This window comes from Acanthaster planci, linkage group LG12 (assembly GCF_054643075.1).
Source record: "Acanthaster planci isolate LZ-2023a linkage group LG12, COTS_SCS, whole genome shotgun sequence".
Classification (NCBI taxonomy): domain Eukaryota; kingdom Metazoa; phylum Echinodermata; class Asteroidea; order Valvatida; family Acanthasteridae; genus Acanthaster; species Acanthaster planci.
Genome location: NC_141788.1, coordinates 8,571,284 through 8,597,204, shown reverse-complemented (window position 1 = coordinate 8,597,204; position 25,921 = coordinate 8,571,284). Strand labels below are relative to the sequence as shown.

The following is a 25,921-nucleotide window of genomic DNA, read 5'->3' as shown; positions in this document are numbered from 1 at the left end:
GAAGTCTTTCCCCGACTCAACTTACTACCAAAAATCGAACAGAATATGAAAAATGCACGAGGATGTAAGCTTTATTCGATGCGTGTCTGCAGCTATACAAAGTTCACATTATTCTTACTTCTTTTCTGCGACGATATTTATCAAACTTTGGTATCTATGGGATACCTATTTACGGTTTCCTGTCAGATGTTCAACTCGACCATACTCCATGCATTAAACCATCGGACTATAAACTAGTCGAGTCGACTGTCATGATAGCACCCTTTGCATTGAGCGAATGTCAATAGACAAGTTGAAGAAAATGTGTGATTGATCGAGGCATTGCTTGCCTCACAAAAACCAAAATTTTACATTAATTAACACCGATACTCTGAACACTTCGGGATCATCGACTCTTGTCGACCACTTTCCCACAATGCACTGCTAAAAATCCTCTCTGTGGCAGCCTCTTGGTGGTGCACGACAGCGTGAATCGCCCGTTTCAGCCATACGTGTTAGGGTTATATGCCACCTTTCTGCATTACAAAACATACACATTGCAGAAAATTTAAAAACAACATATCAAAAACATCGATTGCTTTTTGCCTCCACTGTCTGTGCTGCAAGCGCAACTCGCGTATAACGAATTTTTCCTCACTTTGAAACATAAGCACCCAGGTTAGATATTCGATCAACAAACCAGGAATGACCGGTCTAGTGAATGGCGTCGAGTGCCCTTATGTCCTCCGACGACGATGGAAAGTACCAAATTGTACCATGTACATGTAATAATGAGAGAAATTTTTGTGCACTTAAATTGGCGCGAGAAACTGCATAAGTTGCAAACTCCAGATCATTGTGATGTTGAGTACCACTTGCAAAGAATTCCCTCAAATTCAACTTATAAAGCAAAAACCTCCCAGAGAAAGTCGACTCTTCATCATTCCCGATTAAACACAGCTGGGCTAGAGATGCGAATGACGCTGTGAGAATCGGTTTCGTGAATGGCGTCCAGAGTTTTCATATCTTCTGCCGTCAGCGCGAAGTCGAAAATCTGCCCCGGGGAACGAGAAAACCAAACAGATTGAATCAGTTCCAGAAACGGCAAAATCTAGAGCGAGATGCCCAGCATCGCTTGTATATATATATAATATTCCGCGTTTAGTCTCCCCACCTCACCAGCCTATTTGGTATAGTATTTCACTTATTTTAGTATAAATTTGCACTATCAGCATGGATACTACATAAAAGGTACGAATCAAAACACGTCAAGCTCTTGCGCAGAGAGGAATCCCGTTAACAGACTTTTGGTACTGATACTTTTCCAGTGGTACCTGGTGTATAAATTCCCTCTCAAGCACTAACCCTCTCGGTGGCCCCCCGTCCCTCCTCGTGGACCAGTATTCCTATGTAATTAATGGTGAACCGTGTTTCCTGTCTTTGTTTAACGTCCCACAAACTTTGGGCAATCGAAAACCTTTCCGCAGCTATATACATACCCTGCAGTTTTCTTCTACGCGATGACATTTGGTGGATTTTGGAATAGTTGTAATTCCATGCTGAGGAGAGAGAAAGAGACAGACAGACAAACATAATTCAAATTATACGTCGTGCAATAAAATCCACGAAATCAAGGGCAGTTGCTGAGTAAAAGATCCCCAGGCAAAACGAAATGTGGGACTCCGAGTTGACCAGTTGGTTATGGAGGTTTGATCCCACCACAGTGGCGCACCCAGGATATGTCGTCGGAGGGTAGAGTGGGCTTGGATTAGAATTAACCTCCATCCAAAACTCATGATGCTCAAGCTCCTTCCCCCCGGTTGCACCTCAGTGGACTGAGATGCACGGCTATATCGGTGCCAGTAGTTCAAGATTTAGATATCAATACCTTCGATTTGCAGAATGGGGGAAGGGGCACAAGACCCCCGATACAGCCCCCCCTCCGAGGGAGCCACTGCTCCGAAGATGAGTCTTTAAATGGATAAGCAACAGAAGCCTGACGAGCATCTAACAGACTGCTTAGCATCCTGGCGCATGTATTCCCATCTTCAAAACCCTGTTACAGCTTTTGCGAATGAACATGTAACCAAAATATAACATTATGAGGTTGGCCTCATGTACAAACCTGCAGAACCCACCGGTTGACAATCTGGCTGCTTGTTCTCTTGTATTTCGTGGCGAGTTCCGTCACCCTCGGGTGGGTTAACGCCTCCCCTTTCGCCATTGGACTGTAAGCCTTAGATTGAAAATTCCAAAAAAAACCCCCAACAATTGCCCGGAAATGCCGAACTGAAACAGACTCCTTACAGATATAGTTAAATCACTGATTATTTCTTACAGACTATTAAATTATAAATGTATAAAAATCATACCACGATCTGCATTCCAAGACTTCTGCAATATTCAATGAGCTTTTCGGGATAACTGAATATATGTATCTCCAGCTGAAACGAACAAGAAAAAGTACATTCTTCTAAGGGCGTACGTAGTGGCACATAATTATGTCACTTCATATTTCCAACATGAGGCTTCCTCAAAAGAACAACTTTCAACAAAGTTAACTCTTAAAATGTCATTGTTTTTTCCATCAAATTAGAATGACAAAGGAATTTGCGTTAATTCCATCCTTCCACGCATTCACATCAGACATGCATCACATCAGCAAGTGTCCGTTCGTTCAAAGCAGACCTCAGTTATCAGAAATTACCTGATTAACGTGTGGAGCAATATTCCAGGTCTCTTCCAAATTTCTCAAGTCGGAAATCTGGAAGTTGCTCACTCCAACTGCCTTACATAGACCTTATTGAAATACAAATATCATGCAGTTAGCATTATGGGCGACCAACCAATAAACCATAAGCACTGTCAATTCTAATGCGATTAAATTTCTTCATGAAAGGGAACCGGTTAATATCTAACTTCAGATTCAGGATTCAGGAACCATGTTGAACTGATACATTGTGCAAATTTGTGTTAAAGGAGAACAAATCCCACTTGTTACACCATCCTTTTGATTTTACCTTGCGAGTAGAACTCCTCGAGCGCTTTCCAGGACTCACTGATGAGTTTCTTGGTGTCCGTTCCTTCTGGGGAATTTGGCCAGTGAAGCAAATACAGATCTACAAAGGAATTAGAGAAGGTATTCATTTCACACAAGAATTTCGGATTTTAGGGTCAACCTGCAAATCAACATCGATGCAATGTGACGAGGGTGGCGAAGGGTTTGCTTGCCTATAGTAAACTGGTAGATTGGAAATGAAAAAGGGCTATGATGACGCCAGTAACACACCAACATGGAATGTATTTGGTACACAGAATATAATGCTTTTATCATTTGATTTTGTTATCTGGGTTTTGTATTTATAGGGCTGTGATTCATTTTTCCAAAGTGTGTCTACAATCGGTTTGTTGTCTCATTTGCCGTTACATTTATGCCACTCTTCCCCAACTTGGCAGTGCCTCAAATTTAACTAGTAATAGCAAATGGTTCAACAAAATTCGAAGCTCACGATACCACGGAAGAAAGGCGTATTAGGGGGGTCATTGATAAGGATGGAAATTTGGTAAACAGGACCAAGATTATTTATCATGATCATGTGCAGTACTTTGAAACTTGCCGAAAAAGAAATTCGAGAACGAGTTTTCATGAAGCATCTTGAGTGGAACAAAAGACCCTTTAATCTTACTCCACAATGCCCGCTGCACACGAAAGCTATCTGCTGAGCAAATCGCCATTAGTGGTCATTTGCTCAGTACCAAGCACATCCTCTGCGGTCAAGTTTTGATGTGTTTCCTGTCTTGCAAAGTTGTTTCACAAGTATCAAGAAGACGGTTTGAAAAGTCGAACCGTGGCGTTTGAAAGTTGAAGAACGTTTGAAAAGTTTAACCACCCTAATTTGTAAGTTGTCCCTAGGCGTATCAGTGAAAAGTTGAGCAGTGACGTTTGAGAGTATTCAAAGAACATGTATGTGGTTTGAAAAAAAGGGAACTCGGCGTTTGAGAGCTGAACTACGTTTAATTTTGCTCGACCACTTTTGAACAGCATACTATCCTGCTCTAAATTTGAGCAATATGATCTAGCTACCGCTAATTAAACTCACCAAAGTATTCCACCCCTACTTGTTTGAGTGAATCTTGGAACGCAGCTCGAGTCTCGTGGTAGCCGTAATCACTCGGCCACACCTTGCTGGTGATGAAGACCTCCTCCCTGACGGCCCCACTTTTTCTCAGGGACGCCCCAACGAGGTTCTCGCATCGGTAGCGCCTGGCCGTGTCGATGTGGCGTACTCGGCAGTGTCCTAACGCATGCACCACGGCTTCGTCACTGTAACCGCCTACATTTGAAGTTCCTTGTTGACAGAGTAACGTAAGAGACATTCTGAAGTCGCCCCAAATGATTCTAAGGTTCATGGGCCACGGGCTTGGTTCGCATATATACCCTAAAATTCTGTCATTGGAGCATGCAACAAAAAAGAACTGTGGGAAGCCTGATCCTGACGAAAAGCTTCTTAGGGAACTCGATCTGAACGCAGAATAAAATTAGTTTGAAAAAGAGCTCCTTTTAGCGGAAACTCAAGTGAAATCCCGATACAATCCAGTTAGGAAAATTTTACTCCAATTCGTCTGGTGTCTAGTTTCAATCGGATGAGTAAATCTTCACTCGACTGGAGTGAATTTTCACTATACATTTATTTAGAAGACAGCGAACTTCATTTGAAACGTATAGACGAACCTTGACCCTAAAAATGACTCCATTCTGCATAGGAATGTGGGCAACCTTTTTTTTTCAAAATGGCGATGGGTTTACAGGACGGCACCTTTAAAGTGTAGCTGCAAATAATTCTTCTCCAATTAAGAGAAGCTACCGCATTTGACATCCGTATAGGTTACAAAGTTCAAGCAAACCTTTGCAAACTTTTAAATTCATCCATTGCTTTCCGAGACAAAGGGTGCTGTTGCTATGATGTCATCCGGGGAAGACATGGTTCACTGCAGGTATACCTGCTCAAATTGTGAACCCAGGATTCACTCACTGAAAACAGTTCCGTGGAAGAGTTGATTGCTTATTGCTATGTGCCTATACAACAATGAATCCCCAAAGCCAAAATTTAGGTCAGCCAAATCCGAATCCCCAAAGCCAAAATTTAGGCAGCCAAATCTGGAAGAGAATCTGGAATTTTTGTGAATAAAATAAATGCAGCATTGGGCTTTTCTACCTAGGATGACATCGCAGTTTTGCTCTGGAAATACTCATTAGCATAAACCCAAAGAGGCAGCTTAACACCTTTTGAAATGGCGAAACAAAAGAATTGAAGAAGAATTTACCTGGGACATTTTGGAAGTTTGCCTGTAAAAATATATAGCAGATACATTGTCATATACCCCTTCAAGCGGAAATCTCTCCCCGAAGTAACGGGCTTGCCCACCAAAAATTGCACAGAAAATGAAAAAGATTTGTCTCCGACTCTTTTAACAGCAAGGTATCAACCAATGTTACCATGGGCAGTTTCTTTTCTGTACCGGTAGTTACTGGTATTGTTTTAAAGTTCAATTCGACTATGATTTGACAATTACTCTTGATTGATAAACAATAATAGAGTACCAAAGTGAATACGTCACGCGCACAATTAGTGTGTAAAAGGCATTAGTGCGAGAACCACGGGGCGAACCAACACGCGCGCGTACTCCAATCATTTGCACTGCAATTTCTGGTTCACAGTGACGTCACACTTCAGTACTCTATACGAAAAAATATTTCCAATATGCACGTTTAAGCATATTACAGCCTGTTGGCACAGGCCGGGAACCACATGAACATGACACCATCGGATTGGACTGTCAATTGACCATGACAGCTTGCAGTAAGCTAGTTTTATCCATCAAGAAATGAGACCGAGGTACCCCGCACATGTCCAATCGCTAAACACACTCAAGACTATTGTTATCTAACACATCCCTCCTAGATGTCTGAAAAGAATTCCTCAGATTTCAGTGAAACAGTGACCAAAACAAAGCAGGGGGGCTCTCTCCGTCTCATATCTTGCTTTGTTATGTAGTTAAACGTGCACTGTAGCTGTCAACACAATGCATTTTAGTTCATATAGTTGTAGGCTAATTATGTCCCGCACAAGGACGGCGCTACACCGAAGCCTCCTTTCTCATCGATCATTCGTGACAATGCGATAGATGTAATGTACAATGTAGACTCCAAGAGAACAAACATGAACAGAAGCCCGAGGGCAAAGGACGTTCCTAACCCGAGCATGGAGGTAGAGCTTAGCTAAGGCCACGGCCTACGTGTACCTCCACGGTCTTACGTACGCACAACGATCACCTACCTATTCCGAGAACTGGCATTTGGACTCCATTAGAGAGTTGCAAGTATTCGATTTCCGCGTCCATTTCAGCTAATTAAGATTCACAGAGGCACTGCATCAGAGCACGCACAGCTGGCCAGCTAGGCTGGGTGCCGAACGTCAGTTTTTACTTCATTATGTCTGTACATGTGCATGTGGCGGGGACCGTCTACGCGTACCGGCTAAGCTCAAAGGTTACGTCACGTCAAGGCTGTAGCCTTTTCCTCGAGGACCTGTAGTGTTGCAGCGTTGTTTTATCCGATATAAGTGTCAAGTTTACACAGGTAAAAGATAACGGAAAGCATTGACGACTAGCGCAAGTTGTGCCACACGGTAACCCTTCGTATAAACATACGGCGGAAATGCACTGTTACATGCAATACGGCCGTTTCACAGTAGAGCGCCTCCAAGAGTTTGTAACGCGTTGACCAGTAAAGTCACAATGAGCGAAATCTATCGACGTACCCAATGCGCGTCTGGAAAGAGTCAACAGATTTTGCTCATTGTAATTGGTCAACTCGTTGCAAAGTCTTGGAGGCAGACTATTGTGAATCGCTTGTATCGTCCATTTTTGTCTTCCAAATTTTTCTACATCACTGTGACAAATTCGGTATGTGTTACCATGGTTCCAATTCAGTTATGCTGAAAAAGAATCCGATTAAACGTCAAATTTTTAACTTCGATGATCCTCCAAGGTACGATACTGACAATTACACATTGCAATAAGCCAACTCCCCCCCCAAAAAAACAAAAACAAAACAAAACAAAAAACAAAAACCCGCAAGAAAACAATTGACAGGTTGTGTACATAACACACTGAACACAAACTGCAGTCCCTATAGATCCACTTGATACACAAAAACAGCTATGTGGAGTCGGAATTTACAAACATAGCATCAGTCTGTCATACTAATAAAATTCATGAAACTGGTTCCTTTACATTACGCTGTTTAGTCAGTTTCCACAATTACAAGAGTAAACGAAAAATATTAAAGTGATATTTAAGCCTATAGGGCCTATACTTTCATTCAAATTTAAACCAGCAAATACATACTTCAGGAGTAATTCATTTCCAAATAATGATACAATTTTCAGTGTCGGTGTTTTAGTATCTCGCCCTACACCTCACTGAAGTTGTTCTCCACTCCTGAACCCCCTCTTCCAGACGTCCCACTGTATGATTTGAGCCTACCTCAGATATTTCGGGCATGCTTATCCAGCAGGGTTGGAGGGGGGTGTAACTTGCACCTATCGGATAGAATTGTTTCCTGTTGTTTTTACAAACAATACTGGTGAGCAGAAAATAGAGTACTCGGTATATTTATTAATCAAATATTAGCACCAAAATCCTAAGAAAACAGCACCAGCAAATAAAAGCAAGAATGTCAGGACAGTGAGTAAGGCTTTTGATTTCTTCTCCCCCAGAGCAAGCCCGATGAGCTTTTGAATTTGCCCCAAGTGACACCAAAAGCTGTGCCACTGCTTGGCCAACTGCAAGTATTTTGGAAACTTCAGCCCCAACTTGTTCTCGCTCGGCTTAGTGCTTGACTCCATGCCGTTTAACGGTACATCCGTTACTACGTACTTGAAAGCCCACATGCTCACTGACCTCTCTCAGCATCATGTGTGTGATGTTTCAGATCCATGTAAGAAAAACAATTACACATACAACAGAATTCTGAAACATTTTAATAGAATACATAAAGATTGCATGTGAAGGATACCCTCCACTAAAGCAAATTGGACCTTAAAAATAAAACAAGCCGTGGTTTATACACCACGAATAAAACATCGGTATCCAGTAAATAGATGCCATCTTTCTGCTTTACAATCTAATAACTGAGAAAAATTTCAAACATGAATATCAAAAACATTGACTACATTTTTGCTTCCACGGCCATTACTGCACGTGCAACCCATACGGCCGTTTCACAATAGTGCGCAACAACAAGAGTTTGCAACGCGTTGGCCAATCACAATGCGTGACATTTGTCGACCCAATGCGTGTTTGGAAACGGTCGACAAATTTCGCACGCTATGATTGGCCAACGTATTGCAAACTCATGGTGGTGCACGGTATTGTGAATCCCCGTATTATAGCCGGACCATCAGTTAAAGACCTAAAAACATTTTGTCCTCCAACCTTAAATCAGTTTCTGCATAGAAAACATGTCATTGTAAGCCAGCTGAGTTAAAGATACGATCGACGCAGTGGGAATGATCGGCTTCGTGAATGCCGTCGAGCGCCCGAGGTCATGTCTTGCCGGGATGACACTAGGAAGTAACAAAATATACCTGTCCCAACAATGAAAGAAACGATTTTCATTTAAATTGGCCCTACAGGATCTCCCCTGAAGTTAAACTAATTCTTAAAAAAAGGGGGGGGGAAAGAAAGATTTAAAAAACCCACTGTTTGGGCTTCCCAGGACACGTCGAATGCCTATCATCATTCCTGATTAATTAAAAACAGCCCGACTGGGGACTGGAAGGACGGTGTACGGCTCGGTCTCGTGAATAGCGTCTAGTGTCTGCATGTCTTCCTCGGTCAGCACAAAGTCGAAAATCTGCCCCAGAGAACAGCAAAAACAAAACGGCTTTTACGTATAAACTTGAAATCGGCTCAAGAAACGTGATGGCAAAAACTTCAGAGCACAACTTGAACGTGCAATGTCCAACATCACTTGAAAGTACACAAATACTGTCCATAGATTTAATCACGTTTCGCCACTTTAGTTGTTTATTGGATTTTTTGAAAATTCGTTTATTTCAGTTGGTTTGGTATACATGTAATTTATATGCATAGTCCGAAATTCACTTTATTGTACGAAAATATATAAAGGCTAAGCCAATACGCCGACTTGTGTGCAAAGAATACCGTTAATTTTACAATCTCTCAGAGGCGCTAAAGGTACACCCCCACGTGGCCCAGTATTTCTTGAATTCCTTCATCCCTCCGGTCATTAGAAATCACAATAGCAAAATTGTTTTCAAGGTAGTGCTACCTCAAGGTTTTCAAAGGGGGTGGTGTTTTATGTCTAGGGGTATTGCTTTAGTTTCTTATATTTTGGTGTGTAGGTAAATATAGTTTTACTTAGACTATGTAATTGTCTATCTTTGATTGTATTTTTCTTTTTATACTTTAATTGTAATTTTAATTCAGTGGTCTAATTGTGACTTTTTCCTGTGATCTGTGTTTTTTTTGACTGGGATAACAAATTTCATGTTTCTTACATGACTTTTTAATAAAATGAATGAATAAATTTAACGGTAATCTAATCTTTTCAACCTCGATCCCACCAGACTTTGTCATTCGGGTGCCTCCTCACTGCTGTCAGAGAACATACCTTGCAATTTTCTTCCACGTGGTGGCATTTGGTGGATTTCGGAATAGTTGCACAGCCATGCTGAAGAGGAAAACAAAATGGCTGTAACGATTGGAGAGTCTGAGACACTTGGTGATGGCGGCAAACATAACGGTCCTTTTTTTTACCCGTTTGAGGATGCACGCGTTGCTCTCAGCGTGTGCCATCATAATGTCTGGGGCATGTGTACGGACGTATATAAAAAACCTGGACTTGCAACGCCTTTGTATGAAAAAGAAGCCACCCAACGGCCATTTTACCGAGCCAAATACAAATGCGTGGGTTGGTTCCCTTCTATTGACCTCAGGAAGAACAAAGGCGGGCATTGCCAGGAAAGCTTTGTATTCGGCTCGGTAAAATGGACGCCAGTGGATTCAATGATCTCTATAAGCTGATTAAGGGCATTGCGAGTCCATGGGCATGTGTGCATAAATTTGAGCATGCGCAATACTGTGAAAAGACAGGTATGCCTCCTGCCACCACGTCTCAAAGTCTCCCATCATCGTCCCCTTGACAATGGGGACAACTTAGGGTCTGTGTGAAATATCCCAAGATTAGAAAGATAATGAGATAAAGATAAATGTATAGAGGCTGGAATCCAAGTAAGATTGAATCCTTCATAGATCAACATTAACTTTGGTATGGCGGTTTGCAAAGCTTTCTGACGGATTCGATCTATCTATTCCCGTTGCAAACTTACCAGGGATCTTGTGAAATGTATTTACAGGTAAATTTATTACTTTGATCTCACATACGAACCTGTATAACCCATCGGTTGAGGATCTGGCTCGTCACTTTCTTGTATTTCGTCGCAAGTTCCATCACTCTGGGGTGTGCCAGTGCCTTACCTTTTGCCATCGGGCTGAAAGCCTATAGAAGAATGAAAAATTGAAGAAGTGCCAAACTGAATTGGTTTCTTGAAGGTACGGATTAAAACCATTGCTTTTAAAAGTCTTTTAGAGGCCAGTTATTAGCAATTAAAAAAAATGGAATCTCTCAAAACCTCACGGTCTTTGTTAAAGGCCGGGCATGTCAAAAATAACTTTTTTCTTCCGATTTCCACTTTCGGAATATATTGCTTTGAAACGTCGTACTTATTCTAAATTACATCACTGATGCTGGGGAAAGCATCTACTTAACTACATTTTGCGTTTTCACGAAGAGATACAAACATTCCTTCCCCCGGAACATGTACAAAACGTATAGCCAGTAAAGGCCTACAAGTGAGTTTCGTTTTCACGAAGGGGGACAGCTAGCACGCACACGAGTAAACTGCACGCCTTTTCCTTGTGGAAAAACGCACTGAAAGGAGGGGCTTAACTACAGTAAAACCTGTTTCGTTTTCACAAAAGGACATGTGCCTTTACCAAATAATGAGGGATTATGTGATTGTGTGGTCTTGAACGGGCGTTTCAGAACTGCTCAGGAGAAGAGACGAGACTAATGCCCGAGCCGCAGGCGAGGAGACCGACCAAGCACATAATTATTTGTTCCCATTCCAAGGAGTTTGTTCAAGAATTTTACTTTCATTTTCTCGAACACCCCTGTCCATTTTGTGGAATATTCCTCGCGCAAATACTTCAGAAGAATTTCCTTATATAGACTTGGCGCTTGTTGCGCGCTCTGTGTGCCGTGGCACACACAGACTCTAGACCAACAGGAATGGATTATTGTCTCGTAATCCAGGCGCCAGAGCATTTTCACGCATCAGCGGGCATTATCAAATCACAGCGAATATGATCAGTCGTTGTTAATAATACATTTACGTTGCCCGTTGTTTAATAGGAAAACTGTCTGAGGTATATTTGAATTTTAATTAACCCGTGTTCATTCTTATTAACGGGTTCACGCAAACTTTACCTTCCAAAGAAATCGTGTGAAGTTTTCTTTACTGAAGAAAGTAGTTTCAAAAAAGTAGTTTTTGAAGTTTGAAATCTGGAAAGATCTTTCTTACAATGTTTCGAAATTTCCCACTTTGAAATGCATTTAAGTGTCCCTGCGTACAAACGGTGTCAAAGAGAATGTAATCTGTCCTACAAATTCGAAAGAACACAGTTTTGTCAAGTCCCTTTTACCTGTCGATGCATTTTTGTTTTCGTTGATTTGACATAAGAGAGTTTAGGAATAAAGTATTGATAAATGCATAAAGATCATACCACGATCTGCATTCCAAGACGTCTGCAATATTCAATGAGTTTTCCAGGATAGTTGAATATGTGTACCTCCAGCTGCAAGATAAAGCGAACAAGAACGATAATGTCTATCATATTTTTAAACATGAAACTTCTTCAAAAGGACAAATGTGACAAAAGTAAAGTTTCCTGTTCCCCATATAGACTAAGAGTGACACAACAGCTTAACTGTTGTCAATTTTAATCTTGCCTGTCTTCATTGGGCTCAAAGTATAAAGTCCATCTACAGATAGCATACATTTGCAGGTTGACAAACCTAATAGGAAGTCACCTGATTAACATGCGGAACAACATTCCAGGTCTCTTCCAAATTTTTCAAGTCGGAAATCTGGAAGTTGCTCACTCCAATTGCCTTACACAAACCTGAAGGAAACGCAAAATTATATTGGAAGTTAACAATATGACGATCGACGTACAAATTAATCGTCAATACAGGATTGAACCTTCACTTTGCTGATAACCTAATTGTCAAAGAAAAATCTTACAAATGCTTGGGAGTTATTATTTACAAAACACTAAGTTGGGGTCCACATGTTGATTACGCAAGAAAAACAGTCTCATCTAAATTAGGTATGTTAACTATGTCGGGCAAAGTAGCCTGCACACACTTTTCATAAGCTTAGCTATGCCAACTTGAGAATACTGTTGCACGGTATGGGGGAAGATACATATCCCTTGATACCACTCTTAACAAATGTCTAAAAAGAGCTGCATGGATAATCCTCAAATGTACCCCTCTCACTCCCTCAGCGAATATATTTGCTACACTGAACTGGGTGCCATTTTCTGAGAGAGTTAGATCTAAAAAGACTGTTCTTGTTTTTAAATGTCTAAACAACTTGGCTCCTATGTATGTGACAAATCTGTTTATGCCATTAAAACCAGTCGTGAAACAAGATACTCGGTTAACAAGGCACTTAAAGTCCCTTTTGCCAAAAAAGAATGTTACGCTCAAAGTTTTGCGCTGAAAGGTGCAAAAATATGGAATAATTTGCCAAAGCAACTCAAAAATTAAGCCATGACCAGTGCCGTGTAGTCCAAAATGCTGATCTGTGGAGTTGTTAACTTGGTTGCCAATGTTCATAAAATTATCCAGTGTTCTTTTTTTCCCCAAAGGCTTTTTTTGGGGGGGGGTTCTCCCATCCTGTGATCAGTATTTAATTAATGCCTTGATTATTTAAATGTATATGATACTTTAGTGGTCTGTATTTGTAAATACTAAAGTTTGTCGTATTTGTCAATTTTACTTTTCATCGTGAGTTTCTATTTTATTAATTTGTTATGATTGCAAGGCCCCAATGGAAACCAGTTTGTAACTATTTGGGCATACCCTGGGTAAAGAAATGGAATTATAAAAAAACCAATAAATAAATAAATAAATAGACCGTCAGCAAATCGTAACGCAATTAGATTTCTTGTAACAAAAGACATTGTTTCATTTCTTTCATCAGATCAAACAAGCGCACACATAAAACAGGGATCATGTTAAACGCAATCAGTGCAATATGGAACGAAATCCCACTTCTGATACCATCCGATTTCCCTTTTATTTCTACCTTGTGAGTAAAATTCCTCAAGCGCCTTCCAGGACTCACTGATAAGTTGCTTTGTGTCGGTTCCCTCAGGTGAACTTGGATAATGAAGTAAGTAAAGATCTACAGAGGATTTATAGAAGTAATTCATTCAGACAGGGTTTCACTGCTTTAGGTCATCCTAAAAGTAAAAGCCAATGCAAAGCCTGGAGAGTAGTCTAATTTTGTTTACTGGTAGTGGAATGTTTGTGTTATATTGGATGATAACCGAAAGAGGAAACTCGAAAACAAGCTGGCATGAACCATAAGCAGAGTTGTTGACAAGACCGTCTAAAACTGACTCCATACAACACTGTCATTAATCTCGACAATCAAAAATTTGGTGAAAGTTGAGAAAAATCAGTGCCAGCCGTACCATGTAGTAGCATGTAGTCTCAAAGGGGGGCTGCAATCAATTTTTGTGATTACAATCCTCCAAAATGCACCTTTGTGCCCTGGATAACGTTATTTTCAACTTTTATTTCATGATTTCAAAGGCTAGTTTAACGCCTTTTTGGTTTTTTTGCTGAGTATTTTCATATTCATAAGCAAAACTGTGATGTCATCTCAGGAAGAGGCCTCAAAGTTACATTGATTTGTACACAAAAAAGTCCTACACGTTTGTAGATTTTCCTTGACTCAGTTTTCTCTTCCTAGCTGATTCATTGTTGTTTATGTGCATAGCAATACGACCAATCCCTCTTTGAGAGATGTTTTCAGTTAGTAAACTCTGGGTTCACAATTTGAACAAACACATATGCACTGAACCATGTCTTCCGTAGATGATTTCACAGCAATAGCGCCCTCGGTTATCCAGAAAAGCATGGATAATTTTAATTGTTTAAAACGTGCACTTTTCAGTGCATTTAACCGAAATAGGAGTGTGAAAGAGTTTTCATACAATGGAGAAGAGTACTTAGATGCAGAAAACTTGTGTGTAATCAAAATTCATTGCAGCTACACTTGAAGGTAATTTCAAGAACACAGACGTAAATCGAACAACCACAAATTTTTTGTCATCAGTGCAGCTGGAACTATACCAAAGTAATAAAATGCTTTTTATCATTTAAACTAAAAGCGATAGTTGTGATATCACCGACATGTAAGCTCACCAAAGTATTCCACGCCTACTTGTTGGAGTGAATCTTGGAATGCAGCCCGAGTTTTGCGGTAGCCATACTCACTCGGCCACAACTTGCTGGTGATGAAGACCTGCTCCCTGGTAACCCCGCTTTTTCTCAGGGACGCGCCAACGAGGTCCTCGCATCGGTAGCGCCTGGCCGTGTCGATGTGGCGTACTCGGCAGTGTCCCAACGCGTACACCATAGCCTCGTCACTGTAACCGCCGACAAACCATCGAGAGGTTCCTTATTGACAGTTAAGAGAAAAGATTCCGTTTAGTTTCTTCAAAATGATTTTTCAGGCTCACAGGCTATGATTCAGGCATATCCTATACATTTCCATATTACCAGAGCATTTAATGGTGAAGTGCAAGGTTGGTACGAAACAAGAGTGTAAGACCCGAGCAGAATGTCCGCGAAGAGTGGGGAAATCTGAACCTCACTCCATTTTGCCATGGAGCGTGGGCACATTTTTTATCAAACTGACCCACGGATATCAGGGCTACTTTTAGGGTCGGAAATCTCTCCCCATTAGAAATTCAACAGAAAATGATCTAAGGAATTAGAAATGGCCTTCAGTAGGTTTAGGGTCTGTGACTCGCAAACGTAGGATCGAAGGATTGAATTCAGCTCCTGGGTTTTCGTTGGGGCCTTAGGAAAGTTGCTTTACCCCCACTTTTGTCTCTTCACCCAGGAGTAAAAAAGGGTAACCGTAAGGGTGAAGATTGTTTGATTTGATTAGCCGTTTGCGCCAGGAATGGCGGCATCGAGCTGTATAATACTCCCCAGGGAGCAGACAGGGTGTTAGGAATATTTGTGGACTGGTGAGGAAAGGTAATAAGAATTGGGCACAGTAAATGTACTTTACCATTTATTACATGTGACTCAAACATTTTGTTCAGTGGAAATATATGAATTCATACACATTTTCCTGACTTTTAAAAGGAAACATGCAGTGGACATCACTTAATTTGTTTCCAAGCTTATAAGACGTTTTATGTTAATTAATGTGGCAGTCAGCATATATAAGAGGGCGCAATTTTTCAGTTGTCACAGAAGGCACTGAACTGGCCGAAAACCATGATAAGAAAAAGTACAAAAAATCGTCCCTTGAATGAGTTTTAAGAAATGTTGGCCTTTGCTATTTTCCAAAGAGGCTATTTAACACAATAAAAAAGCAAAAATTGAAGCTTAATCCAAGAAAATGTTGACAAGTATGACATATATTAGGATACATATACAGAGCCGACGGTTGCTGTTCCACTTTAGATGACATTACGCTTTAACTCCTGATTGTGGAAATCTATTAGCATGAAAACCGAAATATTTTCCTATAGGTACTACCACAAAGGAGAAGGAGATCATCGTGTATTCAAGTCATAAAATCCAATGTCAAGTCTCCTTTAACCCTAAAAGAATCGGGGGCAGAATACATCCCTAGACTTGTTTCCGATATCGAAGCAGTTTATTTTGTTCAGGAGCTGAACCTTTAGGATTTTTTAGAATAAAACTCTTTGCGGTCATTCTGACACCAATTTTGTGAAAGTAGAATCTACCGCTTTTGCCCAATGCATCCGGGCTGGCACGCATGCAGCCTTGAACTTCAAATGATAGTAACAACAAAACCATACATCTGATTGAGTTCAAACGTCACATTTGTAACGAGTCTTTACATTCACATAGAATCCGCCCCTGGCTGTGAGATCAGCCCAACCATCTGGCCTTCAACTTCAAGGGTTAGAGTGAGGCAACGGTTGCCTATGGCAGTTTAGTTGGTTATGTTGGTTTTGATGTTTCCCAGTAGAGGGGCACGTACATGTACACAACTGACGGGACTTCTCACGAACATCCAACACTGAACATTGTACATGTACAATGTACATGTACACGTCGAACACAGCTGCGTTTACTGCGTGCATCGAGTGCTGATGCAAACATCCTGTACACAAATTGTATGTATGTTATTGCACGTCGTTCTCATGTTTTCGTTTTTTTGTATGCCTGTGTTGTATAGAGTGTTCAACAAACCAGGCTGGACGTCTGGGGTCGTTCCTTCTTGAATATACTGTGAACATTCCTCAGTCTCGCAGTAACATTTCTAATGCATAATAAACGACAGCCACTTACCTATTCCGAGAACAGGCATTTGAATCCCATTAGATAGTTGCAGGTGTTCCATTTCGGCATCCATTTAGCTACGTTCTTTCGTGGACTTGAAGCACGGAGCTACCGGCACTGCGCGGCTTGCTGACTGGCTGGCTGGCTGTCAGTGTAACATTATGAACTAGTTACATCATGCCAGCTTAGACAGAACGATCAAAGGCATGTCTGCCTGCGTGCTAAAGTGAACCTTATTCCCCCAATCACTGAACACCTACAGACCTTTTTTCACCCACGTGATTAAATGTAAATGTAGCAGGGGCAGATTTAACTTTGTACTCAATGCAAAAGTCCACGCACTGTATAGGAGTAGCACCCTAGTCTACCCATCCTGAAGTTTCATTGTGGCCTTCATAATAATTGTTTACTTGATGATGACCCATGCAACTGGATCAGGCACTGTGGGCATGCTTTGAGCCCCAGACTCAGTAAGCAGCGCGGCAGTCAGTGGAGTAACACACCTATTTAATACCAGTCAAGTTAATCTGTAATATTCTGTATTGTAAAAAGAAAAAAATTACGCCAATTGACTGCTTTTGGTGATAGATGACACTTTCATTGTTTTGAGATATTGTTTCATCTTTACTTACATTATTGGCCAAGTGTTCTTTTGTAAAATTTGGAAGATTCGAACCAAATTCTAGCCAGATGAAGGTAACTTTTACAAGGTGTTTTGATCATTGCTGAAAACTTTTGGGCTACTCGGATATTTTTTGTTCTTGTTGCTTAGCCTGTTTAAATATGAAGATAGTGTTTGTATTCGCCTATGGGACATGCAACCATACGTATGAAGCCAAACCGTGGCGGTTGTGTTTGTATTGCGCGTGCCCATTGTGTGTTAGACTCCAGTTGCAGCCGTTAATCGGTATATCAAGACCTCATTAGCCACGGTGATCGCATAATATTCCACACGTATGTTCAACCCCTTCTACTTAGTTTGTGCGCATGCGCTAAAATTCGGCAAAGTCATGTTCCAAGTATGTTCATACTCCTCACTTAATGCGCATGCGTACTTAATCCCACTATAGACAGAAGCCTGTAAAATGGCTCTTGACTCGGCAAGGTGGACCCCAAAAGTAATCAATCAATCAATCAACATCAAGCTCTGAAAAAGTTGTTTGCCCCTCATTTCCATACCGATTAGTATTTAAACACTCAAAGTCCCTTTTGATAACTTGCACACGATAAAAATCCTATTTCTTCCAAATTTTTGCCCGTCTTTCTTACGTACCTCCAAAGTAACAGAGACATTAAGTTGGAAGTGATTTGAAGACAATATTTTAGAGGGGATTTTTTCAGTTTTGCCGAGTTTTCCCTGACACTTCTCTACTTGTGAATAGCCTGGAATATCATAAACGCTCTCAGAAAGGATCATGCAAGAAGGAAACCGTATTGATGAAAACGGAAAGTTTTTGTTTATGCCTGCCAGTCGGGCAATTTGAAGTGATTATATTTTACGTACTCGTACCCAAACGCACTCGTATCCAGAATCTGATCTGTGTAAGCACATGTGCACCATGCCCAAAATCCGGACATCTCATCATACCGCTGCCAAACTCAGCTCGTGTGGAAATTTGAATCCACATGAAAGACAAACTGCATTTCAGACAAATGGCTCTCAATCTTGAAAAAAACTGATAGATACAAAAATTATCAGTTTTCCAGACAGTGTCACCGAAGATCTGAGGGGAATTCGAAAAAGTGTGAAAATTGGGCACTAATTAAGGTGAAAAACACGGAAAATGACGAAAATGGGTCCCAATGAAAAACGAAGTGAATTTCAAAAAACGGTTTTCTTTCTAGAAGTAATAACCTTTTTGTACATTTTTGTACAAGAGTTACTAGTTTTTCATGTGGCATCAAAGTTATTTGAAGGTAAACTCGGCCAAATTGTGAAACCTAAACACAAAGCTACGTAAAAACGATAATTTTTCATAATTATACTTTATCGAAAAATTGACATTTTCCACTTTCTTTGATTTTTTCCGGCGATCTTTTTCACCAGAATCTATTAAATATCACCATTTGATAGACTCTTGGCAATTTATTCACACAGGAGGTATTCATGGGAAATGGCAGTACAATCCCCCACGTGGGTCACCGCCGATATACGTCGTCTGCTGTAGAATAATTGTTCAGATCGACGAGGGCATAGGAGTGAACATACGTGTCCTACGGTCAGCTTCAACCACGTGCAAGCGCACATTCGACCGCTGCATGCTTGATGACTAGTTTATCTTCAATAGGTAGACTATCATCACAACACTTTGCACATTACCATCACAATCGTGATATCACAAGGAAAAGTCTATTTTACACGCAAGAGAGATATTAAAACGCACATTGATGGTGTTATGCTGCGTGGTATAGACCTTTTTCCTGTGATGTCACAATTGTGCTTTATTCCCATGAGTTGTCATCCCAACCCATGAATTATCACGTACAAATTGACAAACGTTGTTTAGTCAGAATTCCGCAATTTTGCAGGTTGGGAATAAGATAATTATTCAGTATCTATTCACAAACGGCAGATGATCACAGCCAGAATAATTTACAAACAATGTTACAATTTTAATGTCAAAACCCTTGAAGCATCTCGCCCCACACTTTACCCCTCAACGTGTTCATTGTTCTCCGCTCCTCAATCCTCTCTTCCGGACCGTCCCTACCCTCAGTCTGCCTCCACATACGTGCCGTTACTTGATACCCTATTTACTTGGACAGTGCTTAGTCTTGAAGTCAACCATATCTCATTTTTTTCGACATGCCATACGCTGCTGTGGAATCACTCATCCCGTCACTTCGTACGTGAAACCCACTGTGCGTGTATGGACTTGGTTAATAATTGCGAGTTAAATTAAATGTCAGGCCTCTTGGACTGGACACTTTTACGCTGTATGGTGCACAATGGAAAACACTTTAAATTTCGAAAACATTTTTTAAATTGAGTACATATCAATGCTGCCCTTACATGTTTGAGGCACCCCCCAAAAGCGAATCAAACTGCAAGAAGCATATAGTTTACACAACCAATTTATTGTATCGAGTTTATAAATGCTGCATGCCTTCCTACTTTAAAATGAACTCAACTCGACTTGCAGAGAACCTGTTCAAAACTTCCACCGGTCTTCCTGACTTTTAGATGCGAATGACATTTTTTTGAAAGGACAATCATTTCGGAATTTGGTATCAACAATGTTTTAAATTTCAAATCCTTTTTCCAACTACAAGATCATCATTCCCGATTGAAGGCAGCCGGGCCGGAGATGCGATCAACGCTGTGGGAATCGGTCTCGTGAATGGCATCGAGCGCCCTCATGTCTTCTGCCGCCAGCGCAAAGTCAAAAATCTGCCCCAACAATGAGAACAGGAAACGGATGTCCATCAAAATACCATCAATATTCGGCACAAATGGAAACTTTTCCCCGTGATGAGTTACGCAAATTGGACTCTCCCCCCTTGGTGGCGCTCTCTACCCTCTAAAGGCCCAATACAAGCAACCACTGCTTTCGTTGACCACTCGGGTCATTTCGCTTGTTACGCAGTGATACATCCCATGCGTGGGTAGGCTAACCAGAGGAAATCGCAACACTTGTAAAAAATGGCACTAGCAGCTCGAAGTTGCCCTTCATTTGCAACTGGCCAGGTAAACTTTGTATTTTTCTCCCGCCAAAACTTTTACTATTCAGTTACCTTTAAGATACTTTCTTTACCTTGCAATTGTCTTCCACGCGATGACATTTGGTAGATTTCGGTATGGTCGCAACACCATGCTGAATAATGGGGAAAAATGCGTTCTGAATTGCTTTTGATGTTTACTATGAATTAACAGCCATCACTGCGTGGGAGATCCTCAATCGCAAGTGACAATTAAACCATTCCTGATCTATAACTGCATTTTTAGGAGGGGTCGACATACATTTTGGCCTAGGATATAAGAGGTTTGAATGCCCGTTAGCAGCATATCTTATTAACGGTCAGCTCTGGAATGAATGGTTGAAAATACTGTGTAACATTGGTCTACCCCCCAAAAAATAATTATCAACACGCATACATACCTGCAGAACCCATCGGTTGACAATCTGACTGCTCGATCTCTTGTATTTTGCGGCAAGTTCCACCACCTTTGGATGCACCAGGGCCTCGCCTTTCGCCAATGGACTGTAACCCTTAGAGCGAAAAATGGACAAGGGCGCCCAGCATGTGACTAAATAAAGGAACTCCTTGTAGATGTCTGTAAAAATGGTGCCTGAGAGAGTTAATTCAAAGTGTATTTACACTGAAAACGTCCACAACGGACATTTTTGTCAAACAAACTCGGGTCCAGCAATACTGGCGATTCACAGTAGTGCGCCACCAAGAGTTTGCAACGCGTTGGCCAATCACAATGTGCGAAATCTGTCGACCCAATGTGCGTGCGGAAAGGGTCGACAGATTTCGCCTGCGTTGTGATTTGCCAACGTGTTGCAGACTCTTGGGGACGCACTGCGAATCGCCCGCATTCAGGAGAACTTGTGTTTCAACAATGAGTGAATCTTCCACCGATATTTGCGTAACACCTATATTGACACTATTTAAACTGATATTTTCTAATTCGTGCGAGATCACCATATACTTTTATGGTATTAATTTTTTGGTTTTATTGATAAGAGTGGAAGTGGCACAGTAAAAGACTTTTCTCTTCCAAGAAAGGTGGCACATATTACGCACTATTCCGTTTCTGAGGTGTTGACTCTTTCAGTTCCTAAAAAAAGTCAACATGTCTCTGGGGAGGTAACTCTCCCCCACGCAGGACAGGTCACTAAAGCTTGGGCTTATAAATTGGCCCCCTCCCTGTGCAAGTACTTTTATACTGTCATACCACAATTTGCATCCCAAGACCTCGGCAGTAATTGACGAGCTCTTCCGGGTACCAAAATATGTGTATCTCCAGCTGCAAGGAACAAAGACAAGAGATACAATAAGAATAACATATTCAGGTTCAACCAGAAATGTCTGATAAATCGCAAATAACATTGGGGAAAATAACCAATGACATACACTGTATGCCATAGGAACACCAATCAGACGTTACACACAAGGATTACCGATTCTGCATGCGGTTCCCATCTATACAGACAAATGTTTGCATTTTGAGAATAGCCGTCGTGATCACCTGATTGACATGAGGAACAACGCTCCAAGTTTCTTCCAAATTTTTCAGGTCGGATATTTGGAAGTTGCTAACCCCAATTGCCTTGCACAGACCTGTAAAAAAGCAAATACAGATGTAGAACTAATTACCATGAGCACGTTTTGGCACGATCAGATTTCTGAAACAAAGGGCACTGTTTCATCCGTAACGCCAAATCTCTGAGCCATCACTTCCATTTCGATCGTACCTCGTGAGTAAAGTTCTTCAAGCGCTCTCCAGGACTCACTGATGAGTTGCTTGGTGTCGGTTCCTTCTGGGGAACGAGGCCAGTGAAGCAAGTAAAGATCTACAATAAAAAAGGATTTGAAGCGCACTATTGTGAATCGCCCGTAACCCAACACATCCTACCCTGTAGTAGCTACTTCATCCATCAAGATGACGAGATGATGACCATCAAATAATACTGCTGATGATTGTACTGCCGACGCGTTGAGACGTATTAGGGCGTCCATTTTAGGACGTTTAGTCTGTATATGGTCCATAATTATTATTTTTTTTTAATTTACGCGCTGAAATTGTATTAGGAAAAATGACTTTGAAACTCACCAAAGTATTCCACGCCTACTTGTTTGAGTGAATCTTGGAATGCAGCCCTGGTCTCGTGGTAGCCATACTCACTCGGCCACACCTTGCTGGTGATGAAGACCTCCTCCCTGGCAACCCCGCTTTTTCTCAGGGACACCCCAACGAGGTCCTCGCATCGGTAGCGCCTGGCCGTGTCGATGTGGCGTACTCGGCAGTGTCCTAACGCATGCACCACGGCTTCGTCGCTGTAACCACCAACGCGTGAAGTTCCTTCATGACACAGGACAGCATACAGGAATCATGTTGAAAGTGCTCCCATCGAGATTATTTTAAGCTTCTGGGCAATGTAAATAGGCCCTAAATGTCTCGCACAGATTCCTAAATCAAATAGCATGCTAAAATCTTCTGGTAGAGAAACTTCGTGATGAAATGCTGGGTTTGTAAAAAAAAGGAAGGCGGAAGGCTTGAGGACATGAACTTTACGTGAACTTTGAAGAAAATAATTGACCCATCAAATTTGCCTTCTTTTGCAATAGAAAGTGGGAATCCTTTTTTTCCAAAATGGCAGTGGCCTTCAGGACTCCTTTTATTGCAAACTTTTATTCATAATCTCAGTCCTGTTCAGATGGAAATTACTCCTAATAAATGCTACCCTAAATGAATGAAATGATGAAAGACAAATAAGTCCTGTTTGATGCGTATACTTCATATTTATATTTTCCAGACTTGGTTTCTTCTTTTTTAAGTGAGGTCATATTTATTATTGCTGCCCATGGCAGTTTATTCCAAATATTTACCAGTTATTTACTCAGTGTTTCAAAGTGGCCATGATTTCACAGTTACCGCTGTGTGAACTGCATCACCAAGACTTATTGCGTGCATATACGTTTGCCAGTGGACGGTGCACGCACTAACTTGATACATCTTAATTAGAGTGGATCTTGCGAACTGCTACCCGTATGGTTCGTTCTTTTTAATAACAATTACGCAAACGACCGGTACAGTTAAGGACGCCATAGTGTACTTTGTCCTCAGTACATTGATACCATATCGCTTGATGTAGGCCTATACACCAAACAAGGATGAACTTAGGGCATTCTAACCTTTACCATGAAGACTTGTGTCGGAGTTATTTCTCCAGGCCTTGACAACTGCGTGTGTTATGCACACAGAATGGCAGTCACATACCTATGCCGAGAATAGGCATTCGGACTCCGTTTGAGAGTTGCAAGTGTTCAATTTTCGAGTCCATTTTAGCTGGTTTCGTCTCGGAGGCACGGTCCACGGCTGGCCGAGTGACGATCACCGATGGCTGAATGAGTCGGGTCAAACAGCACCTGCCTGCACGCACGACTCCATATGAAAAAATTTGAACCCAACGTAGAGGTCATTGAAGCCTCCAGCGGCCATCTTACCGTGCCAAATACAAAAGTATAATACAAGGGCTCGCTCGCCATTGTTAACCATGCAAATTCATTCGTGGCATCAGTAGTTTCGATGGAGAAACCCGCTTGATCTTTTTCCTTTCTTATTCCAATTCTTACCAGAGTTGCACAGACCCATGCGCTTGCTCCAATTTTAGCAACGTTTAAAATGGAGGCCAATCATTAACTCTTCCAAAATAAGTTCACGATCCAAGGAAATCAAGCCAAGATTTTAGTCTCACATTACAAGACACAAACGGCAAGAAAATATCGCATTTAAAGGGTGTGTACGGTGTACAAAATAAGGAATGTTTATGAGTGATAAGAATAAGTTCGTGAAATGACAGATGGAGTAGTCGATAGTCTGGAATGTAACATTTTATCTGTCACCGAATTAAATTATGAAATGTGAAACATTCATTATTTTTAAACAATACCTGCATGAATCCTCCTCTGTTCTGAGAAACAATTAACGGTTCTCGCGTATTACGTCCGTGTAATGCTAGACTGGTTATCGTACTGACATTTGCAAATGAATGTGAAATGGGGGCGGGAACCAGTCAAGTTAAATGAAACTCTATTCAACGCGTCCTGTTGAATAGAACAAATAGTTAAATAACATGTGATCAAGGCAGTATTGTAACGAGTCACTACATTTGGTGACTTGAGTCGAGTTATTTTAACGTTGTGACTCGAGTCGAGTCATTAGGTCAAAAAGTCAACTCGAGTCACTTTGTGTAGTCGATTCAAGTCGAGTCAAGTACTAAGCTTGAGTCGATTGGAGTCACAAATGTGTGAACGAAATACATGTACAATAAAAACACAACTACATGAAAGTCATTTTTGGGTATTTTTATTTTCATTTAGACATAGCCAACTGAAAATAAATTAAGATGACAGGTATATATCCAACAAAAATCTTGCTTTTAATTTTTTGAGACTCGAGGCTGATAAGCTTGTACTCAAGTCGAGTCTCCATGAAATATTAGAGTCGAGTCATCGACTTGACTCCAATCGAGTAATTTACCCGTCGATACCCGAGTCGGGTCGCCGAAATTGTGACTCAAGTTGGACTCGAGTCGATTTATTGACTGGAGTCATTACAACTCTGTATCAAGGATCCATCAATCAGATGAAGCTGCTCATAAAGCTAGTACTCTATTCACAAACAGCGAAAATAGAACTAGAAATATGTTTTAACATAATCTCAAAGAGTTGTCAAAGTACATGCTAACACAATTCCATGCAATTAGTTCACAAAGAAACCAACGTACAGTGAACTTTATTTTCCAGTTATATAAAACTACAATTAATATTAAGCAGTATTTATATCCTTAGCTACGCGAAAAAAATAACTCAGTGAATAATATTTAAGCAGCGATACAAGTTTAGAAAATAGCACACACGAACTGTTATTGTTCCAACATTTAAAATATCAGCTTTTTTTCAAACGTTGCTTTAATCCTTTGTAAGGAAAAGCCAGTATTCAATAATTTGACTAGCGCTACCCTCAAATCCAAATGAACCAAACATATTCATTCACGCTGTATTAATATTCAAAGACTAGTAGCCAGTACCTAATAAGGCAAGGAAACTGGTATGATGGATGAAAAATGGAATGTCAGGTAAATGTATAAAATCCATATGAGATCTGACAATCAGGCAGAGAGCCGCAGATCGAGCCAGCCGAGTAAACCACACTAGCTACTGTACAACTTTGTCCCAAGACATCTTCTTGTGTCGATCCAAATAACCTGTCGGGTTATAGTTCTGAATGGATAATTTAACAAAAGACTTGTCAATGTAAGACATCAGAAAAAATCTGTGTAAAAAACTAACTTAGGCCTACAGTACAGTGCTTACAGTACAGAAAATTTAGAATGTCTTAAAAATCCAACATCTTTTTCATATCTCACAAAATAGACCTGGGTAAGTTTGCAGTTCTAATGTTTACAGTTGATAGGCCAAGATAGCGACTTCCATATGTGTGTGTTGTGAAAGCACCATTAAAGTTAGAAAATGCCCAAAGACAAAGGT

The 25,921-nt window shown here is 40.9% G+C and overlaps 4 protein-coding genes across 10 annotated transcripts in view; all 4 read right to left on the bottom strand.

Moving 5' to 3' along the window:
• Positions 1 to 53: 53 nt before the first annotated feature.
• Positions 54 to 7,111, bottom strand: LOC110985199 (uncharacterized). 2 transcript variants are annotated; one of them, XM_022246044.2, is made up of 8 exons: positions 6,318 to 7,111; positions 4,080 to 4,328; positions 3,000 to 3,098; positions 2,687 to 2,778; positions 2,352 to 2,423; positions 2,105 to 2,215; positions 1,479 to 1,538; positions 54 to 1,033 (listed from the first exon to the last, which is right to left on the bottom strand). In XM_022246044.2, the coding sequence occupies exons 1-8, from the start codon at positions 6,379 to 6,381 to the stop codon at positions 920 to 922; spliced, it is 861 nt and encodes a 286-aa protein (XP_022101736.1). In that variant the 5' UTR covers positions 6,382 to 7,111; the 3' UTR covers positions 54 to 919. The 2 variants fall into 2 exon arrangements, with proteins under 2 accessions (XP_022101736.1, XP_022101737.1); XM_022246045.2 differs by lacking the exon at positions 2,105 to 2,215.
• Positions 7,112 to 7,639: 528 nt separating this feature from the next.
• On the bottom strand, positions 7,640 to 16,946 carry LOC110985200 (uncharacterized). 2 transcript variants are annotated; one of them, XM_087144124.1, is made up of 8 exons: positions 16,709 to 16,946; positions 14,645 to 14,827; positions 13,446 to 13,544; positions 12,161 to 12,252; positions 11,854 to 11,925; positions 10,457 to 10,567; positions 9,680 to 9,739; positions 7,640 to 8,899 (listed from the first exon to the last, which is right to left on the bottom strand). In XM_087144124.1, exons 1-8 carry the CDS (start codon positions 16,770 to 16,772, stop codon positions 8,792 to 8,794), a joined length of 789 nt encoding a protein of 262 aa, XP_087000250.1. In that variant the 5' UTR covers positions 16,773 to 16,946; the 3' UTR covers positions 7,640 to 8,791. The 2 variants fall into 2 exon arrangements, with proteins under 2 accessions (XP_087000250.1, XP_022101738.2); XM_022246046.2 differs by having other exon boundaries at positions 14,573 to 14,827; positions 16,709 to 16,943.
• Positions 16,715 to 23,811, bottom strand: LOC110985206 (uncharacterized). 4 transcript variants are annotated; one of them, XM_087144126.1, is made up of 8 exons: positions 23,649 to 23,811; positions 22,482 to 22,730; positions 22,123 to 22,221; positions 21,897 to 21,988; positions 21,623 to 21,674; positions 20,800 to 20,910; positions 20,455 to 20,514; positions 16,715 to 16,844 (listed from the first exon to the last, which is right to left on the bottom strand). In XM_087144126.1, the coding sequence occupies exons 1-8, from the start codon at positions 23,710 to 23,712 to the stop codon at positions 16,777 to 16,779; spliced, it is 795 nt and encodes a 264-aa protein (XP_087000252.1). In that variant the 5' UTR covers positions 23,713 to 23,811; the 3' UTR covers positions 16,715 to 16,776. The 4 variants fall into 4 exon arrangements, with proteins under 4 accessions (XP_087000252.1, XP_087000251.1, XP_087000253.1 ...); XM_087144125.1 differs by having other exon boundaries at positions 21,603 to 21,674; positions 23,649 to 23,809; XM_087144127.1 differs by lacking the exon at positions 16,715 to 16,844 and adding an exon at positions 19,008 to 20,090 and having other exon boundaries at positions 23,649 to 23,810.
• Positions 23,812 to 24,721: 910 nt separating this feature from the next.
• The window catches only part of LOC110985224 (gamma-aminobutyric acid type B receptor subunit 1-like), a 47,353-nt gene continuing 46,153 nt past the window's right edge, over positions 24,722 to 25,921 (bottom strand). For both annotated transcript variants that reach the window (XM_022246088.2, XM_087144254.1), the window contains exon 19: positions 24,722 to 25,654. In XM_022246088.2, coding sequence (XP_022101780.2) covers positions 25,589 to 25,654 — 66 coding nt within the window. In that variant the 3' untranslated portion in view covers positions 24,722 to 25,588. The remainder of the gene's footprint in view (positions 25,655 to 25,921) is intronic.

Bases quoted from the DNA above. Each gene is read 5' to 3' on its own strand.
- LOC110985199 (XM_022246044.2), bottom strand. From the start codon at position 6,381: ATGGACGCGGAAATCGAATACTTGCAACTCTCTAATGGAGTCCAAATG. The intron at 2,424-2,686 runs GTAATTTCTGAT...TGTTCGTTTCAG, and splicing joins TTGCTCCACACGTTAATCAG to CTGGAGATACATATATTCAG. The intron at 2,216-2,351 runs GTATGATTTTTA...TTTCAATCTAAG, and splicing joins GTCTTGGAATGCAGATCGTG to GCTTACAGTCCAATGGCGAA.
- LOC110985200 (XM_022246046.2), bottom strand. From the start codon at position 16,772: ATGGATGCCGAAATGGAACACCTGCAACTATCTAATGGGATTCAAATG. The intron at 14,828-16,708 runs GTAAGTGGCTGT...ACTGTCAATAAG, and splicing joins AATGCCTGTTCTCGGAATAG to GAACCTCTCGATGGTTTGTC. The intron at 11,926-12,160 runs GTGACTTCCTAT...TTTATCTTGCAG, and splicing joins TTGTTCCGCATGTTAATCAG to CTGGAGGTACACATATTCAA.
- LOC110985206 (XM_022246052.2), bottom strand. From the start codon at position 23,712: ATGGACTCGAAAATTGAACACTTGCAACTCTCAAACGGAGTCCGAATG. The intron at 21,989-22,122 runs GTACGATCGAAA...GCTTTTTTACAG, and splicing joins TGAAGAACTTTACTCACGAG to GTCTGTGCAAGGCAATTGGG. The intron at 20,091-20,454 runs GTAAAGAAAGTA...TTGTTGGGGCAG, and splicing joins GCGTGGAAGACAATTGCAAG to ATTTTTGACTTTGCGCTGGC.